The sequence below is a fragment of the Nelumbo lutea genome, chromosome 6 (genome assembly GCF_056320005.1).
Source record: "Nelumbo lutea isolate HS-2025 chromosome 6, American lotus-T2T, whole genome shotgun sequence".
In the NCBI taxonomy this organism is placed as follows: domain Eukaryota; kingdom Viridiplantae; phylum Streptophyta; class Magnoliopsida; order Proteales; family Nelumbonaceae; genus Nelumbo; species Nelumbo lutea.
The window spans coordinates 56,565,395-56,584,909 of NC_142689.1; the positions used below are offsets into that span (position 1 = coordinate 56,565,395).

The following is a 19,515-nucleotide window of genomic DNA, read 5'->3' on the forward strand; positions in this document are numbered from 1 at the left end:
CGCCATACCAGGAAGCCCAACTGGGCAGCATTTTGGAAGGCTTAATGAATACATAACCCTAAATGGGCCTTAAGCCCATTTCGAACTGGGCTACTTTGATTTGTCTTTAAGGGGCGAATTCTGAGATAAGATCAGCTGATAGGATTGGGCCCACACCCTATCCACTAAGAGAGTCCAAGATCTAAATGAGATTTAGATTTGGAAACTTCCGAACTAGATTAGGAGCTGGCTGATCTAATCTGTAGATAAGATAAGGATATATCCCTTATCTTAAAGGGACTTCTAATCCATATATGATTTGGGTTAGCAACTCCTAATGGGATTAGGAGCTGATCCCTTTAAGTCTATAAAAGAAAGAGGGGGCGACAGCCTTTAGACATCCCAACACAACATCCAACAGACTCAAGTCTTGTCTTCAGAGTTGAGATCATAGAAGAGAGAATTCTGCACCCTGCAAATACTCTCTAGCCGCCTCCTTCCTACAGCCGCCACCTATTGCAGTTCGATCTCCATTCCTTGGGAGAAATCAAGATTGGATCTTGATTCCAATTTTTTGGATAAAAGATTGGTAGGAGTTGTATTCACAAGCCGTCCAGGTGATTCTTAGGAAGAATCAAGTTCTTAGGAAGGACACTACTGATTCTGATCCACCTTGCACTGCGCCATCTTCAGTGGGAGCAGATTTTGGTTTCTACCTTGGGCGTGAACACCTCCATTGAGAGATACTGTTTCTCTGTATCAGGTATTATCTCTTTCTCCTCCTTTTGGTTCAGATCTGGTTCAGTTTATGGTTCAAGAATGATCATTGAAAATATTATTTTCTAAATAGGGAATTTGATTCCTAGTTGAAGGGAGAGAAAAAATTTTTGAAATTCGCCCCCTTTATTCTACAATCTTGGGCGTCCATGTGATGGATTTCCTATCCCTTTAGTGGTATCAGAGCTAGGTTCAAATCTTGAACCATTCTGTTTCAAATCTGAACCTACGCAAGTAGGGAGAAGGCGTTCTACCCAATTTTCTTGATTTATGGGTTGTTCGTACAAGAGGAGATCGAAATCTTGGTTTGCGCAGGGAGAACTGCAAGATTTGCAGTTTATTGAATTTATTTATTACATTTGGTCTGTAAATAATTTTTTTTTTAGACTCAATTTATAGGCATTCGATCTGATGTAATAATTAATAGAAATAGGATTTTTATTTAATTTTTAATTTTGGATCGAAGATGGCGGCGCAGAGAAGGAGATTTCGCAGATGGGAGATTCGCTATCTGCGAATTGCAGTTTGAGAAACTGCAATCTTTGATCTAACCTCAATTTTGCAGGATGGAGTGTGCGAACAACCCTGATTAACTGATTTTTTGTTTTTCTTTTATCAGTTATTCAATTTCATATTATTTTCTTGAATTAAGGATTTAATTAAAAATCAAACCCTAGACCCATTCGAACCAAGATTGGTTCAAACTGTTTGGACCAAATCTAGGTTTTATCAAGGCTGAAAGTCAGCCCTAATTTTCCCACTAATGGGCCTGAGGATTGATATTTAATTAAATGGTTAATTCGGCCCAACCTATAAAGGCCCAATTTTAAATAGTTAAAACTGCAAAAGCCCATTTTAAAGTATAAAGCTATATGGGCCAAATTGGGTAACTCTAATTCAGCCCATATACCTAGATAATATTAATGGTTAATATTAAGGAATTTTACCGGGCTTCCAATGGGCCTTATAGATATTTAATTTATTGGATCAATTTATCCCTGCATGAGATGTATGGATGTGTGATGTGCTATGTACATGGGCCATAAGTACTTGGCCCATGCTCATTCAACAGTGGCTCTTGCGCACACCATGGCTGAATGCACATCATTGCCATGGTGTCCCTTTAGGTCATTGTATGACCTCCCTCAGTGGTGGAACCCCCACCTCATCAAGAGGTTACGTGCGGAACCCTAGCCGATTAAAGGCCCACCGAAATTTGGCTTTGTGAAAGTCAGTGGGAGCCATTTTGGTTTGACCTAAATCAAACTAGGGCATAGTTATTTGTTCCCTCCAACTAATATGAGTGCAAGTGATAGGGAGATTTATATGATGAACTCTCTAAAGGTCTTCCATCATTAGCATGAGGATGGGTCCTTCAGTAATGAGGAAACGCACCAGAAAATGGGCTATCCATTTACTGTTGGGCTTTTCTGAGTGTTTCATAAGATGATAGGAGTGTCATAGACTGATGTGGGAGGGGCTTCACCAGAAAATGGGAACTCTCTCACGATAACTTGGCGTTCACGAATATGATGGGTAAGCATTCACTGGACAGAAAGGTTTACCTGAAAATGGCTCTGAACCTTGTTTGACAGAGGCCAAAGGGAAAACTCATATGACGAGTGGATATGATCCTTCACAGAAAGGTGGTGGGGTTATGCAACTGAAACAATTGGCTACATGCACCCTATGTGATTTCCCACATTTTCAGAAACAACCCGTAGTCTCCATCACTAAGAAAGGAGGAAAATCTCAAAGATGAATAAATGGAAATGGATCCTAGATTAAAATCCATATCTATGAAATGAACATGAATCAAATTAGGTTGTGGACTGATGTTTACTCTTTTATCAGAAAATGGCAAACGGATCTTTTGCAAAGCTTCTTGATGACAACAAGCTTAAGGGCCCAAACTATGCCGACTGGTACAGGAACCTTATGCTGGTCCTAGCTTTAGAAAATCTGGACAAAGTGGCAAAGAATCCTGCCTCGGAGCGTCCGGGTGACAGGGCTTCTGAGGCTCGAAGGAGAGACTATCAGGAATGGGAGGAAAAAAACTCCCTAGCCCAGTGTTACATCCTCGCCTCCTTGGACAACCCAATACAGAGGTAGTTCGATCAGATCGAACTTGCCAATGACATATTGGACAGCCTGAGGATGATGTATGAAGAGCAGAATTGTTCTACTCGGCAAAAGGTCTTGAAATAGTTGATGACCACTCAAATGTCCAAGGGCCAACAAGTACACGACCATTGTCTTTTGATGATGGGTTACATCAACGAACTCGAGGCTCTTGGATCCGGGCTGGACCTCGCAATTCAGATAGACGCTATCCTTAATTCTTTGCCTCATTCCTTTAATCCGTTCATCATGAATTATAACATGAACAAGCTGACTGTCAGCTTGCAAGAGCTCAGCAATATGTCGCAAAGAGCTGAAGAACTGATTCAAAATGATGAGCCTATAGCTATGCTTGTTGAAACTAGCAAAATGGGCAAGAAAAAGAGGAAGGCGAAGAAGCCTCAGAAGAAAGCCACTAAGAGCAAAAGGCAAAAGAAAGACAAAGCATCGGTGCCTGTCACTTCTGCAAGAAGACCGGCCACTGGAAAAGAAATTGTCCTGCCTACCTAGAATCCAAGAAAGGTAATTTTGAAACTTGTGTTATAGAAACCAATTTATTGGTAGCTTTTGCGTCCTGGTGTATTGACTCCGGGGCTTCAACTCATGTGTGTAACTTACTGCAGGGGTTCATGGTAAGCAGAAGGGTGAGTGAAGGAGAAGTCACCCTCTACTTGGGGACTACTGCAACTGTTGCAGCCGCGGCAATAGGAACCGTGGAGTTAATTTTTAGAGGCAGAAAAATTGTACTCAAAGATTGTCTTTATGTACAAAACTTAAGAAGAAATTTGATTTCTGTTTCAAAACTGTATGCAGATGGTTATTCTATCTTCTTTAGTAATACGATTACTATTAAAAGAAATAACAGATTCATCACATACGGGGAACTGGAGAACGGTCTCTATGTTCTACATCCTTCTCTAGAAACTAACATAACCGAAACTACGTCGGCTGAAATCCCCAAGAAGAAAGCCCGTGATATAGTTAATCCCACATGTCTGTGGCACTACCGACTTGGCCACATCGATGTTGACCGAATCACAAGGTTGGTAAAGGATGGTCCTTTGCATTTTCTAACTGTAGAAGATCTTCCCACCTGTGAGCCTTGCCTAGAAGGCAAGATGACAAAACGGCCATTTGACGGTAAGCCTGAAAGATGTATAGGCACACTTGACCTAATACATACTGATGTATGTGGTCCCCTGAGTGTTAGGACACAGAATCAACACATGTATTTCATCACCTTCATAGATGATTTCTCATGATATGGTTATGTGTACCTAATGAGACACAAGTCTGAATACTTTGAAAAGTTCAAAGAGTTTAGACAAGAGGTCAAGAAACAGTTGGGGGGAGAAATTAAAGCCCTTCGATCTGATCGAGGTGGTGAGTATCTCTCTGACGAATTCAGGGATTACTTAAAGGACAATGGGATAGTATCACAATTAGCTTCTCCTGCTACACCACAACTTAACGGTGTTTCAGAGATGAGGAATAGAACCTTATTGGATATGGTCCGGTCACTTCTCATACACTCACAGTTACCCACATCCTTTTGGGGTTACGCATTAGAGACTGTGATTTACGTGCTGAATCGGGTTCCAACCAAATCGGTTCCGGACACTCCATATGATCTCTGGATCGGAAAGAAACCAAGTGTCAGACACTTGAAGATTTGGGGTTGTCCAGCACACGTTAAAAGAATGAGTTCAGACAAGTTGGAATCCTAGACTAGCCGTGGCCTATTTGTAGGCTACCCAAAAGGCTCTGTAGGTTACCTTTTCTATGACCCAAGTGAGCAGAAAGTGTTCTGCAATCGAAATGCCCAGTTCTTGGAGACCGATTATATTCTGGACACCCATCGTCAGGAAATTGTTCTTGATGAGGAGAGCTCAGAAGCAGTGGGAGATGTCCCACATGTTCCAGGTAGTGACCAACCTAGAAGATCCACTCGGGTATCCAGGCCACCAGTCCATTATGGTTATGACCAAGATAGTTACCTGGTGGAAACCTTGACTAGTGAGGAGGATCCCGTAAGTGGGTGGAGGCCATGAGAGCAGAGATGGACTCAATGCAATCCAATGGTGTCTGGACTGTAGTAGATCCGCCCTCTGGTGTAAAAGCAATCGGTTGCAAATGGATTTACAAGAGGAAGAAGGGCCCCGATGGTAGAGTTGAGACCTTCATAGCTCGTCTGGTGGCGAAAGGGTGCACTCAAGAAAAGGGCATCAATTATGAGGAAACCTTTTTCGCCTGTGGCCATGCTTAAATCCATTAGGATCCTGCTAGCTGTAGCAGCATACCAAGATTATGAGATTTGGCAAATGGATGTCAAAACTGCATTTCTGAATGGAGATCTTACTGAAGATATCTACATGCAGCAGCCACAAGGCTTCATAGTTGCGGGTTAGGAAAACATGGTATGTAAACTTAATAGATCCATTTATGGACTGAAGCAAACTTCTAGAAGTTGGAACATTCGTTTTGACTCTACTGTCAAATCATTTGACTTTGAGTAGAATCCGGATGAACCCTTTGTTTACAGGATGTACAGTGGAGATAAGGTTACCTTCTTGGTTCTGTATGTAGATGGCATTCTACTCATTGGGAATGATGTAGGAATGTTGACTATGGTGGAAGTATGGCTTTCATAGCAATTCTCCATGAAAAATCTTGGAGAAGCCTCCTATGTACTGGGTGTTCGACTCTATAGAGATAGATCGAAGCTGATAATAGGATTATCCCAATCTGCCTACATTGACAAAATAGTCAAAAGATACAGCATGAAAAACTCCAAGAACGGAAATGTTCCTTTTAGGCACGGAGTCACTCTCTCCAAGAAGATGTCTCCCAAGACTTCTGAGGAGATTGATGGCATGAAAGACGTTTCCTATGCCTCTGCCGTAGGGAGCATCATGTATGCCATGCTGTGCACTCACCCTGACATTGCTCAGGCGGTGAGTGTAGTAAGCAGACTTCAGGCCAACCCAGGGCAGGAGCATTGGACTGCTGTGAAAAGCATACTTAAGTACCTTCGAAGGACAAAAGAGTTTTGTCTAGTATTCAATGGTAGCTCACTATAGATCCAAGGGTATACAAATGTCGATTTCTAGTCGGATCCAGATGATAGAAAGTCTACATCTGGATATGTTTTCATGATAGGATCATGTGTTGTTTCTTGAATGTCAGGAAACAGGGGCCATAAGTTGCAAATTAATAGTCCACAACCCAAGCCGAGTGCATTGCCATAAGTGAGGCTGCCTTGTGAATGAAGGTATTCATTCCTGAATTTGGAATTCAGCACATCACCCATTCCACTGTTGAATGACAACACTGGACCTACGGAAGGATGATATTAAAAGGTAGCATCAGTGGACAATGTGGTAGACCCATTGACTAAGCCACTTTCACAGAAAGTATTTGAGAAACACGTGGAAAGCATGGGACTCCGGTTAGTACTTGATTGGACCAAAGTGCAAGTGGGAGCTGTTAGACAGTTTTGTATGCCCTTAGCTTCAATCAAAATGATGTACTTTATGAGTTTATTGTAAATGAATGAAAGTGCATATTTGATTCATGTTCCCTTGGTATGTTTCTGTGTAATACCTTTAAACTGGACACTTAATGAGACTCGTGTTAGTTTAGAATGTTCACAGCCAGTGGGTCGGTCTAGGGAGACCTATCCTGACAAGGCTGACACTGTGGTGCCACCAAGTCGGTTGGGGTGGCTTGTCTCAGATACCAGGGTGAGATCCTAAGCTCATACAGTGTGGGATTAATTGAATCTTTGAATTGGACCAGATTTCTAGTATTAACCTGGACCTTGGAGATTGATGGGCAAAACTGGAAAGTTACACCCGACCCCTAGACTCGATTATGATACTACACTAGATGTCGGATTGGGTTATCTTTGATGTACCAATCAGTGAGATCCTTAGCGGGGGTCAAAACTTGGATATGTTGGGACAGTCTAAGAATTCAGCTGAGTGGGTGATCATAGTGACAGGATCAGCCCCTTTGTGGGACAAAGGTAATGATCGGGGATGCACTCTCACTAATGGAAACCAAGACTGGCGGCAGCCGATTTCAATCGTTGAGACTTGTTTTGCAAAATATATTTTATATGAGATATAAAAGTATATATATATATATATATATATATATATATATATATATATATATATTATGGTTTTGAAATGTTTGCAAAAAGGTTTTAAATCCCGGGATCCATACTTGAGAGAGTGCAACACTGTTCCTTGCAGCCGAGGGAGAGGTCCTCTCTTGTCGGGCAGTGTATGATCCTTGTGGGCTGAGAGGTTAAGTGTAAGACCATTGAGGATAATGCCTGATGGGATAATCTTGCATCTGCCTACAGTCCCTGGGTATTACAAGGTGGTTTGGCCCAGGGACCACTTAGGGTAAGTGTTGGGCCCATAGAGCCCATCTGATGGGTTTTCAGGGGGTGCACTGTCCATAATAGTGTACTCGGCCAGGCCTTGTAACAAAGGCTGGGCTGAACCCATGTGCCTGATGTGTAGATCAATGTTTGGGTCCCACGCCATACAAGGAAGCCCAACTGGGTAGCAGTTTGGAAGACTTAATGAATACATAACCCTAAATGGGCCTTAAGCCCATTTCGAACTGGGCTAATTTGATTAGTCTTTAAGGGGCGAATTCTGAGATAAGATCAGCTGGTAGGGTTGGGCCCACACCCTATCCACTCAGAGAGTCCAAGATCTAAAAGAGATTTAGAGTTGGAAACTTCCGAATTAGATTAGGAGATGGCTGATCTAATCTGCAGATAAGATAAGGATTATCCCTTATCTTAAAGGGACTTGTAATCCATATATGATTTAGGTTAGCAACTCCTAATGGGATTAGGAGCTGATCCTTTTAAGTCTATAAAAGGAAGAGGGGGCGGGGCGGCAACCTTTAGACATCCCAACTCAACATCCAACAGACTCAAGTCTTGTCTTCAGAGCTGAGATCACAGAAGAGAGAATTCTGCACCCTACAAATACTCTCTAGTCGCCTATTGTAGTTCGATCTCCATTCCTTGGGAGAAATCAAGTTTGGATCTTGATTCCATTCTATTGGAGAAGAGATTGGTAGGAGTTGTATTCACAATTTGCCCAGATGATTCTTAGGAGGAATCAAGTTCTTAGAAAATACTGTTGATTCTGCTCCACCTTGCACTGTGCCATTTTCAGTGGGAGCAGATTTTGGTTTCTACCTTGGGTGTGAATACCTCCATTGAGAGATCTTGTTTCTCTGTATCAGGTATTATCTCTCTCCTCCTTTTGGTTCAGATCTGGTTCAGTTTATAGTTCAAGAATGATCCTTGAAAATATGATTTTCTAAATAGGGAATTCGATTTCTAGTTGAAGGGAGAGAAAAAATTTTTGAAATTCGGCCCCTTTATTCCGCAATCTTGGGCGTCCATGTGATGGATTTCCTATCCCTTCAATTGGGAGATACTGCTTCTCTGTATTAGGTATTATCCCTCCCTACTCCTTTTGGTTTAGATCTGGTTCAGTTTATGGTTCAAGAATGATCATTGAAAATATGATTATCTAAATAGGGAATTCGACTCCCAATTGAAGGGAGAGAAAAATTTTTGAATTTCGCCCCCTTATTCCATAATTTTTGGCATCCATGTGATGGATTTCCTATCCATTCAATATCAAGAACTGATTTCTTGATTTCCTATTCTCAAAGATCGAATCTTGTAGTGAATGGCAGTGGCTGGAGGAGAACTCCTGAGATGAAGATGGCCAATGCTGATTCTCTTCTCTCTGGGGTGTATGAGATCCTTATCTCAATTCGCAGGAGGATTTTTTGCTTAAACCCTAGGTTCAAATACTGTTAATCATCCTTAGGGTTTCTCCTCTATTTTCTTGATTAAGAAATCTGTAGATTTGGTTAGCTTACTCCTGGTCTCATCAGGAAACTACCAGATTCAAATCTGATTTGAATTTGGTCTCCAAGAGTGGATTAGGTTAAAAGCCCAATCCTTTTGCTAACCCTAATATCGGATCCGCCCCATAACTGGGTGATCACATCATCCCAGTTCGAAATGGGCTTTTGGCCCATTTAGTAATTAGTTCTCAATTAGTTTCCAATCTGCTGCCTAATTGGGCTTCTTTGTATGGCGTGGGACCCAAGCATTGATCTACACACCAGTCACATGGGTTCGGCCCCACCATTATTGCAAAGCCTAGCCGAATTCACTGGGAATCCCAGTGAACCCCTGAGCCCAACACATGGACCCTATGGGCCCAACACTTACACTAAGTGGCCCTTGGGCCAAGCCATCTTATAAAAACTCAGGGACTATGGACAGGTGCAAGATTAGTCCATCAGGTATTATCCCAAATGGCCTTACACTTAACCTCTCAGCCCATAATGATCAAGCACTGCCCGACAAGAGAGGACCTCTCCCTCGGTTGCAAGGAACAATGCTGCACTCTCTACTCACATGGATCCTGGGAATTAAAACCATTTACAAACATTTTGAAACCATACTTAAATATATATCATATATATCAATTTTGCAAAAACAAAATTCCAACGATTGAAATCAACTGCCGGCAGTTTGGTTTCCATCAGAGAGAGTGCATCCCCGATCATTACCTTTGTCTGACAAAGGGGCTGATCCCGTCATTATGATCACCCACTCAGATGAATTCTCAGACTGTCCCAACATACCCAGGTTTTGACCCTCGCTAAGGATCTCACTGATTAGCATATCAAAGACAACCTAATCCGACACCTAGTGTAGTACCATAATCGTGTGTAGGGGTCGGGTGTAACTTTTCAGTTTTGCCCATCAATCTCCAAGATCCAGGGCAATACTGGAAATCTGGTCCGGTTCAAGGGTTCAATTAATCCTACACTGCATGTGCCTTGGGTCTCACCCTGGTGGCTGAGACATACTACCCCAACAGTTGGCAGCACACCAATGTCAGCCTTGGCAGGATAAATCTCCTAGACTTATCCAACAGCTATGAACTTTCAAAACCAGCACAAGCTTCATTAAATGTCCAGTTTAGGGTCTACACAGAAGCATACCACTAAACATGAATAAAACATGTACTTCATTTATTAACATTAAATATCAAGAGTACATCAGAATTGATTGAAGCTAAGGGCATACAAAAACTATCCAACACTTTGGAGTGCATTCTCACCCTAGGCCCTAGGATGCCACCTAACCACTAATCCTCGCCATTTAGCCTTTAGCCACTAGATCATAGCCTTCTAATTCACTCTCTATCTCAGCCATTAACCCAAGGGCACCACCCACTCCTTTTAATCTTCACCTTTCAGCCCAAGGCACTTAAATCTTCACCATCGAATTCTGGGTGCCCAAATCTTAGTCCTACATAATATTGGGCACGCTCTCCTTCTCTTCTTAGCCTTAGGATCACCTTAAAATAATCCTAACCCACCAAGGAGTGCTACATAATATTGGGCACCAAAATCTTAGTTCCCCCCCCTCTTCTCTCTAATCCCTGTTTTATCCACCATTCTCTAAAAAAGGACCCAAGGAGTCTTGAGAAGGGATTGGATTCTACCTCCAAGTAAGATGGAAGGCTGTTCTTGAGAAGATCAAGGGTAGAAGAAATGGAAAATGCCCAAGCAAGAGGAGGGGTTCCTTCTTGCAGTTGGCCTAGCCACTAATGCCACCTCTAGATTCAGATCCCAACAAATTTTCCATTAGTTTCAGATTTACTTTCCGTTCTTTAATTTTCAGTCCTTATTTTTATTTCTATGATTTACTTTTATCTAGTTTAATTTTTGTCTTCCTTTCTGCAGATCTGAAATTCGGCCAAGACAGAAGGCGTAACTTGAGGACTTTGAGGGTGAAAGGATAGATCTGGAGACTATTACCTCTGACCGAGTTGTAGACTTTCTATTTAGTTTTTCTTTTTTTATATTTTTTTATTTTTGTCATTTATTTTTCTTTTTGCAAGTTTCACTTTCAGCATTGTTAGAATTTTATTTTAATGGATTTCAGTTTAATTGATTAAATTTTGTGTTTTTGTAATCTCCAACCGTGTTATATTGTCCGGATTGAAGTATGTAATGATTTTTTCCCTCGGTTCCCTATGGATACGATCCCTTTCTCACCACTAACTACATTTGAAGTTATTTGGAGAATAAAAAAAATGTATAAATGTTGAAACTAGTGTTCCGATGTGGTTAACGACACGCTTCTAGCTATACCAGCTGCCCACAAGGATGATTCTTCCAATCTGATTGGAGGACACCAGACTCATTGGCCAAGAGGATCAAGTTGTACAACAACAATGAAGAGTTGGCCGTGATGAATCGGATTCAGTTGACTGGGACAATTCACGCCAGACCTTTAGTGGCAGAGGATTAGGTTTTCGGGTTCAGGCACTATTACAATCCATGTATGCGGGACCATTGATGGCCTTCCCGTCATCCTTGGTAGGCTCTTTGAAAGCTGATGGCCCGAGTACTATTACCAGCATTTAAAAGAATTCATATCTGTGTTCCACAAACGCCCCACAACATATCCCAACCATGTATTGGGAACTTTTCCCACTGACAACTTTGGGAGATGTTCCCAATGCATGCTGAGATGTGCATGTCGGGTGTTTGTGGGGTGCAAATGTGATCTCTACTCAAAAAGTGGCGAGGTCCGGTTCGACTTGCAACTTTGAAAAATAGGTAAATCACTTAACATAGGGGAGGTTTTTGTAATTTACCTTTTTATTAATTTAAAAATGGATTATGTATTGAAACACGATGGATTTAGAAAAACCTACCCTAGATTTTAGGTTTTCTTAAAACACCCTACATAATTGGAGAGGTAGCTTTTACAACTTTGAGCAGAAGAGGTAAGATAATATTATATATCCTTCTTGCGAATATGGCTGAAATGCACATCTGCACAATTTTGTTCATAATTCTAAATCCCCTGATGGGATTTAGTTTTGTTTTTTAAGCAAATAGGTTCAATTTTGTTCATTCAGAGTGTACCTTAGCTTAATCTGGCCTTGTGTGTATATATATATTTTTTCCTGCAACATTTTGGTACTGAATTGCCAAGGCTGAATTCATAGGGGATGTCGAAAACTATAATAAATTAATCAACTAGAAAACAAGAAAATAGCTTGAATAAATTAAAACCATTAACTTAGAATCTCCAAGGATAAAGACAAAAGGAAAAAAATTGTATTGTTTAATTTTTTCCTGTTCTTCAATTCTCTTTCACAAGAAAGCTATTTACATATAATGGCTACTCCTAGGATTTACAAAAATTTGAACGGGCGCCAATCAATTTCTCGGTTCCAGATGGTTGCTAATACTCATAAGCTATTCAACCGAGATGTGAGATTAATGAAGGCATCCTCTTGGCACGGGATTGTTAGAGCACCCATTGGATGATCAAATCCGAACTCTTCTTCAGCCCGACGAAGCAAGGATTGGAAGGAAGGGTGGTTCAAATAGGATATGGGAACAACAAACCGCTTCTTCTGGGTCTCTCCCACATAAACAGCCAAATGGCCTTTTGGGACATCTGTGGCTGCTGCTGCTGTTGATGAAGTTGATTGATTTGCAGTAAGAAAAGAACGTCGAAGAATCATCTTGGCATGAACCAATCCAGGCAAGCGAATGCCCATGGCTTATATATATGCTCGGTTATCCCTAGAAGAACAAGGAGAAGAAGAAGAACAACTTTGAGAATAGAGATAATTTGCAAATTAAAGGCCTGAAGTGAGATGGCATCGAAGTGTGGTATGCCTGTGTATATATAGATGGACCAGATAGAAGTGGAATCCTCTCAAAGTATTATTTAATGAGTGGTGAAGACACAGTTGCATAGACCATGATAAGAGACATAACTAAGAAGAGTTTCACATGGCTCTGCTCCCAATTCCATTATTATGGCTGTAGTTAGGTCTGGTGTGATTGTTCCACTTTCACATGAATCGGTAGGTAAGTAGGGGCCCCTACAAAGCAGACTTGGCCTTTGGTTTTGGAACACAGCTAGCTCTGACATTTTGTTTGAGTCAGAGACCTACTATTGAGTGATCACTAGACAAAGAAAAGCCATTTGTTAGCCAAAGTTGGTGTCGGTTTAAACTAGTGGGCATAGGCACAAACCTACACCCATGGTAAACTCTTTGCCCAAATCCCACTATAACCTCAAGTCAGTGGCCTGTATACATCGATCTATATCAATATAGGAAAATAAATTTGTTAATAACTGATGACAAGGGTGTAGTTACATGGGCAACGATGGGGGACATGGGTCATGACGTTATGGTTTCACATGGCTTTGCCACCCCGGTCAATTATCAAGATTGGTAGGATTGGTTGTGCTGTGGTATATATCCTAAGAAAAAGTATGTTGCAGCTCACTGCAGAATTCTGAATTCCACTGCAGATCAACAATAATTCAAAATGTTAAATACCCCTACCTTATTCGTTAATACCTGCCTATGAATTAGCATTAATTCCAAACTGACACCTATCCTAATTGTATGTTGGGCCTAAGAATTCTAATGCTGGGCTGAACCATCATTCACCCAAAATCTATTTATGGGTAAAACTTCAAGGAAAATTCTTTCTATGTACGACTATCAACTCTTATATGGATAAGTGGTCCCCTTTTTCAGTTTTAGTTTTGAGGTGCAATTTGGTTATCACGAAGACTATGTATATGTGTCATCTCATTGTATTTGATGAGATTGGAGCAACACATGTGAAGACTATATACAATCATCAGTTGTCAACTCTTCATGTCTGATCAAGTTGGTTCAGTGGGACATCGGACATGGAATGATGAATTAGTAAGTTGTGTATTCACTCTCAACAAATCTTTGGGAATGAGCTAAAAGGCAAAATAATGTGATTTCACATTAGCATGTCCCTCACAAGGCCTAATATCAATAACGTGGGCTCTGTTGCTATCACTCTTTTGAGAATATAATGCCTGTTGGCCACAACATTTCCTTGGTCTACCTCTCTCTCTCTCTTTTTCTCTCTCTATATATATACACATTTAGTAATTTTGCTCTTTATATAGTCTTGGAGCGGCGAAGCTTAGCAGATTCAAGCTCAGGCTAAAAAACGGAGGTCTCAAGAATTTAGCTGCTCTGATTAAAATGCTAAAATCAAATAAACTTTTTACGCCACCTATAAATCGAGTTGACTACATAGAGGTCGAAATATCAAAATCCTTGCTCTATGTCATGTTTGCTTTTTACGTTGCCTATGCAAACCCAGCTGTAGCCTCCGTTCTGCAAGCCTTTTCAGCTTTTTTATCTCCCTTCTTTACGTTTAAGAAAAAGCAAACTTAGACCGGTGTAAACTTAGGGTAATTTAAGATAATATGTATATAGCAAGGGTAGAGTTAGTCAATTTCCTAAACCCGAGGGATATTTAAGAAATTTGCCCTTTTATTTATACGAGTACTAGAAGATGATATATTATACCAGGAAGCTCCCGTGGCTCGCATTTGTTAAGTTCTGCGATGGCTCTGCCTGTATAGCCGCTGTCCAGAACCTTCTTGATATGGTAATACGTCAACAATACCACAAGCAGCCTTGCTTGAGCAGTTAGGATTGAAGTGAGAGTCAGGATTTTCTTCATAGATTATCTATGAGGTACGAAGCTCTCCTTCTTAGTGCCTTATTCTGCTTGAGCCACTTTCTTCCGGGACTAATCTCCATTCCGGTGTCTGGGGTTGGCTTCACAACTCTTGCAGCAACTCCATCTCTTGGTTGCTATGAGGCAACAACAACCAAGATGTGATCTCTACAAGGATCGACAAGAAGCAAGACGTTATCTCTCTGCCTCTCTCTCTCTGCAATCTTTCTTCTTCCTCCTCCTGTTCTTTTTCTCCAACAACCCCTTCTACTCTCTGTCTACGCAACTCCTCTTTGTCTTATACTCTTCCTCTCTTCTTCTCCTCCTCCGCTTTCTTCCCGCAGACTTCAATTCATCAAGGACTACGAGTTATTGCCCATCGATGCCCTAATTTTTAGAAGCATGTTCTAATTTGCGCTACTGAGACTGGGTTGGCAAATATCGCTGACGAGTGCCCAACATTGAAGGAATTGGAGCTGCACCACCACATGGATCTCTCGTTGTGTGGGATCATCGACAAAAAATCAGCAGAGACCATAACAGTCTCGTTTGTAGGCAGTGATTTTTACCTGATATACAGAAGTGGGACTGAGGGTAATATTGGGTTTTAAAATAATTGTATATATCACGTGGTGCCACATGTATAAGGATTTGATGGAATATTAACAGATGTTAACGGCAGGGGTAAAGCTAGTCAGTTGTCAAAAAACTTAAGGGTACTCTAAGACAATATATATGAGTAGAGTTAGTCAATTAACTAAACAGTAAGGATAGTTTAAGAAGTTTGCCCTTTCAATAATTACAATGTGCCGAAAAGAATTGCAGGATTTGGCACTAGAAAGAGAGAAATACACCTTTGATTGGATTCATATGTAATGTTTCAAATAGTTTGTACTTTGGAGGGCTATCGTTAGAAGAACGGTCAAAAAAGGTTTTAGGCGAACTTGAGGAGATTTACCAGCAACGAAGCTGAGACTTACCTAAATTAGTGTTTATTGTTTTGAATGTGTTCGCTCTTGACTGATTGGCTGAGACGGTTCAAACATACTATTTGTACAATAAAGATGAGCAATACCAAATGTTCCTATAAATCATTGGTTGAGTACACAACAACATTCACAATAATAGTAATTAGGTGGAAGCAGAAAACGTACATCTATGGTAACTTCATCTTCTGACGTTAGAGCTCTATATACAATCTGCTCTTGGTATATGGGATGTAGCGAGAAGGATACCTCGTGGTCACATTTTTTGTTTATCTATTTATATATGTTTTGGTTTCTTGTACAAAGTTATGTCATTTATTTTATTTTTAGGAATGCATCTTCGGTTGAATTAAGCAGAACATCATTTGAAAAAGTTTTTGGCTGGTGTTTGACATAGATACTTAATTGTCAAGGCTTAATTCACAGGAGTGTAAAAACTTTGGTACTTAATTGCCGAAGAATAAAAGGCAAAATTTTGTATTATATTGTATAGTTTTACTTGAAACAAGGGATTTCTTTTTCCTCTTCTTCGACTCTCTTCCACAAGAAAATTATTTACAAATTTTGAACGGGCCGGGGCCAATCAATTTCTTGATCAGAATAAATCATTGTTGCTAATACTCATAAGCCATTCAAACGAAATGTGAGATTAATGAAGGCATCCTCTTTGCATGGTAAGGTGAGAGCACCCATTGGATGATTGAAGCCAAATTCTTTTTCAGACGGACTTAACAAATCTTGGAAGGAAGATTGGAACCATAAACAACTTCGGGGTCTCTCCAACATAAACAGCCAAATGGCCTTTTGGGACATCTGTGGCGGCTGCTGCTGATGAAGTTGATTGATTTGGAGTAAGAAGGATTGATAGAGAAGGAAGAATAAGAAATCAAAGAACAAGGATTGATAGAGAAGGAGGGACATGTTGTCCCCTTTTTCGGTTTTGATGTGCAATTTGGTTATCATGAAGACTGTTATATATATGTGTCAGTTCATTGTATTGACTCATAAGAAAGAGACAACGCATGTGAAGGGCGGAGAGTAGATGGAACACAAACAAGTTTTTTTGGCTTCCGCCTTTCTACTGTGTCTCAAAACCTGCGGGTGTTTTGCTTTCAAACTATATAATGATACAACTTCAAGAAATTAACCAGAAACCATGAAGGAACTATTTACATTAAGGGGGATTACAATGCCATGGATTCTCAATGGAATGGATTTATAGGCGATATACAATCAATTAGTTGTCCACTCTTCATGTCTACTCAAGTGGGTTCAGTGGGGCATGAAACGATGTAATATTGGTAAGTTATGGCCTCTCAACAAATTTTCGGAAATGGGTTAAAAGGAAAAGTCATGTGATTTCACATGTAGGATGTCCCTTAGAAGGTTTAATATGAATAAATGTGGGGTTTCCTGCTAGCCACTCTTTTGCGAATAGTCTTCTGACCACACCATTTCCTTGGTTGTCTACCCCCCCTCCCTCCTCCCTCTCCCTCTCCCTATATATATATATATATATATGTATGTATGTGTGTACACATGCTGAGGAAAAGTGCATCTTTCATTTTTTACTTGTATTGATGCTCTCAGTGTTTTCTAATAGCATCTTCTGAGATCAATATCTTGTGAATCCTTCATTTGCCAAGTAACCTTGAAAACCATGGGTTTCCGATTGCCTGGTTTGCTTCACACAAAGGAGATTTTTCGCCGCTCTCTTTCAGGAGGGTGGAACCAATCATTTTGGTCAACAACAGCCAATGTTCCCAAGGGTCATTTGGCAGTTTATGTAGGAGAAGCAGAAAAGAGGAGGTTTTTTATTCCAGTATCCTACTTGAGTCATCCTTCATTCCAAGAATTGTTAGGTCAGGCCGAGGAAGAGTTTGGGTTTGATCATCCGATGGGTGGCCTAACGATTCCTTGCAAAGAAGACATTTTCATCCACCTTTTGAATGGATTGTTAGAGGAGTAACACAAGATCATCTTCACAAAGGCCAGCCATTGAAAAAGGAATCAATGCATAGAACCTTCTTTGCTTGTCACTCCATGTGCCACAAGCCCACGAGCGAGCCCACAGGCTCAAAGGGCTGCTGCAGCTTTGGATCCAAAAGAAAGATTTTTCACTCTTCGATCAAAGTTAATGGAGGATGAGCCAGCATTAAATCCAAACTCTCCAATTTTGTAGCTTCTGGTGAAATGAAAAGACATTGCAATTAAAGTTAAGGAGGGGATTGAGATTGAAACCAATGTCCCTATTTTCTTCAAAGTATATTGTTGAAAATTCTATTAGACAGTTTTGTATGCCCTTAGCTTCAATCAAGATTATGTACTTTATGAGTTTATTGTAAATGAATAAAAGTGCATATTTGATTCATGTTCCCTTGGTATGTTTCTGTGTAATACCCTTAAACTGGACACTTAATGAGACTCGTGTTAGTTTAGAATGTTCAAAGCCAGTGGGTCGGTCTGGGGAGACCTATCATGACAAGGCTGACACTATGGTGCCACCAAGTCGGTTGGGGTGGCCTGTCTCGGCTGCCAGGGTGAGACCCTAGGCACATACAGTATAGGATTAATTGAATCTTTGAATTGGACCAGATTTTCAATATTGCCCTAGACCTTGGAGATTGATGGGCAAAACTAGAAAGTTACACCCGACCCCTAGACTCGATTATGATACTGCACTAGGTGTCGGATTGGGCTGTCTTTGATGTACCAATCAGTGAGATCCTTAGCGGGGGTCAAAACCTTTGTACGTTGGGACAGTCTGAGAATTCATCTGAGTGGATGATCATAGTGACAGGATCAGCCCCTTTGTTGGACAAAAGTATTGATCGGGGATGCACTCTCACTAATGGAAACGAAGACTACCGACAACAGATTTCAATCGTTCAGATTTGTTTTGCAAAATATATTTTTATGTATATTATGGTTTCTAAAAGGTTTGCAAAAGGTTTTAATTCCCAGAATCCATATAAGCAGAGAGTGAAACATTGTTCCTTACAGCCGAGGGAGAGGTCCTCTCTTGTCGGGCAGTGTATGATCATTATGGGCTGAGAGGTTACGTGTAAGACCATTGAGGATAATACCTGATGGGCTAATCTTGCATCTGCCCATAGTCCCTAAGTGTTACAAGGTGGTTTGGCCCAGGGACCACTTAGGGTAAGTGTTGGGCCCATAGAGCTCATGAGATGGGTTTCAGGGGGTGTACTGTCCATAACAGTGTATTCGGCTAGGCCTTGTAACAAAGGTTGGGCTGAACCCATGTGGTTGATGTGTAGATCAATGTTAGGGTCCCACACCATACAAGAAAGCCCAACTGAGCATTAGTTTGGAAGGCTAAGTGAATACATAACCTTAAATGGGCCATAAGCCCATTTCGAACTGGGCTAATTTGATTAGTCACTTAAAGGGGCGAATTCTGAGATGGATCAGCTGATAGGATTGGGCCCAGACCCTATCCACTTATAGAGTCCAAGATCTAAATAAGATTTAGATATAGAAACCTCCTAATTAGATTAGGAGATGGCTGATCTAATCTGCAGATAAGATAAGGTTTATCCCTTATCACTTAAAGGGACTTCTAATTCAAATATGATTTGGGTTAGCAACTCCTAATGGGATTAGGAGCTGATCCCTTTGAGATTATAAAAGGAGGAGGGGATGACAGCCTTTAGACATGCAACCAACATACTCTTGTCTTCAGAGCTAAGATTACAAGAAGAGAGAATTTTGTACCCTGCAAATACTCTCTTGCTGCCTCCTTCCTGCAGCTGTTGCCTCCAGCAGTTCGATCTTCAGTTCTTGGGAGAAATCAATATTTGATCTTGATACCAATCTTTTGGAGAAAATATTGATTGGAGTTGTATTCACAAGCCATCCAATTGATTCTTGTGAAGGGTCAAGTTCTTTTGGAAGAACACTGCTGATTCTACTCCACCCTGCACTGCGCCAATTTCAGTGAGAGTAGATTTTGGATCCTTCCTTGGGCGTGAACACCTCCATTGGGAGATACTGCTTCTCCGTATCA

At 40.9% G+C, this 19,515-nt stretch overlaps 1 protein-coding gene and 1 long non-coding RNA gene across 2 annotated transcripts; one reads left to right on the plus strand and one right to left on the minus strand.

Annotated features, from left to right (window-relative positions):
- Nucleotides 1–12,059: 12,059 nt before the first annotated feature.
- Nucleotides 12,060–12,655, minus strand: LOC148848990 (auxin-responsive protein SAUR23-like). Its single transcript, XM_088947956.1, has one exon. It carries the CDS (start codon nucleotides 12,528–12,530, stop codon nucleotides 12,216–12,218), a length of 315 nt encoding a protein of 104 aa, XP_088804082.1. The 5' UTR covers nucleotides 12,531–12,655; the 3' UTR covers nucleotides 12,060–12,215.
- A 1,689-nt stretch (nucleotides 12,656–14,344) lies between these two features.
- LOC148848991 (uncharacterized) lies at nucleotides 14,345–15,183 on the plus strand. The gene is made up of 2 exons (XR_016100171.1): nucleotides 14,345–14,519; nucleotides 14,621–15,183. It is a non-coding gene; the product is annotated as an uncharacterized LOC148848991 (long non-coding RNA).
- Nucleotides 15,184–19,515: the final 4,332 nt, after the last annotated feature.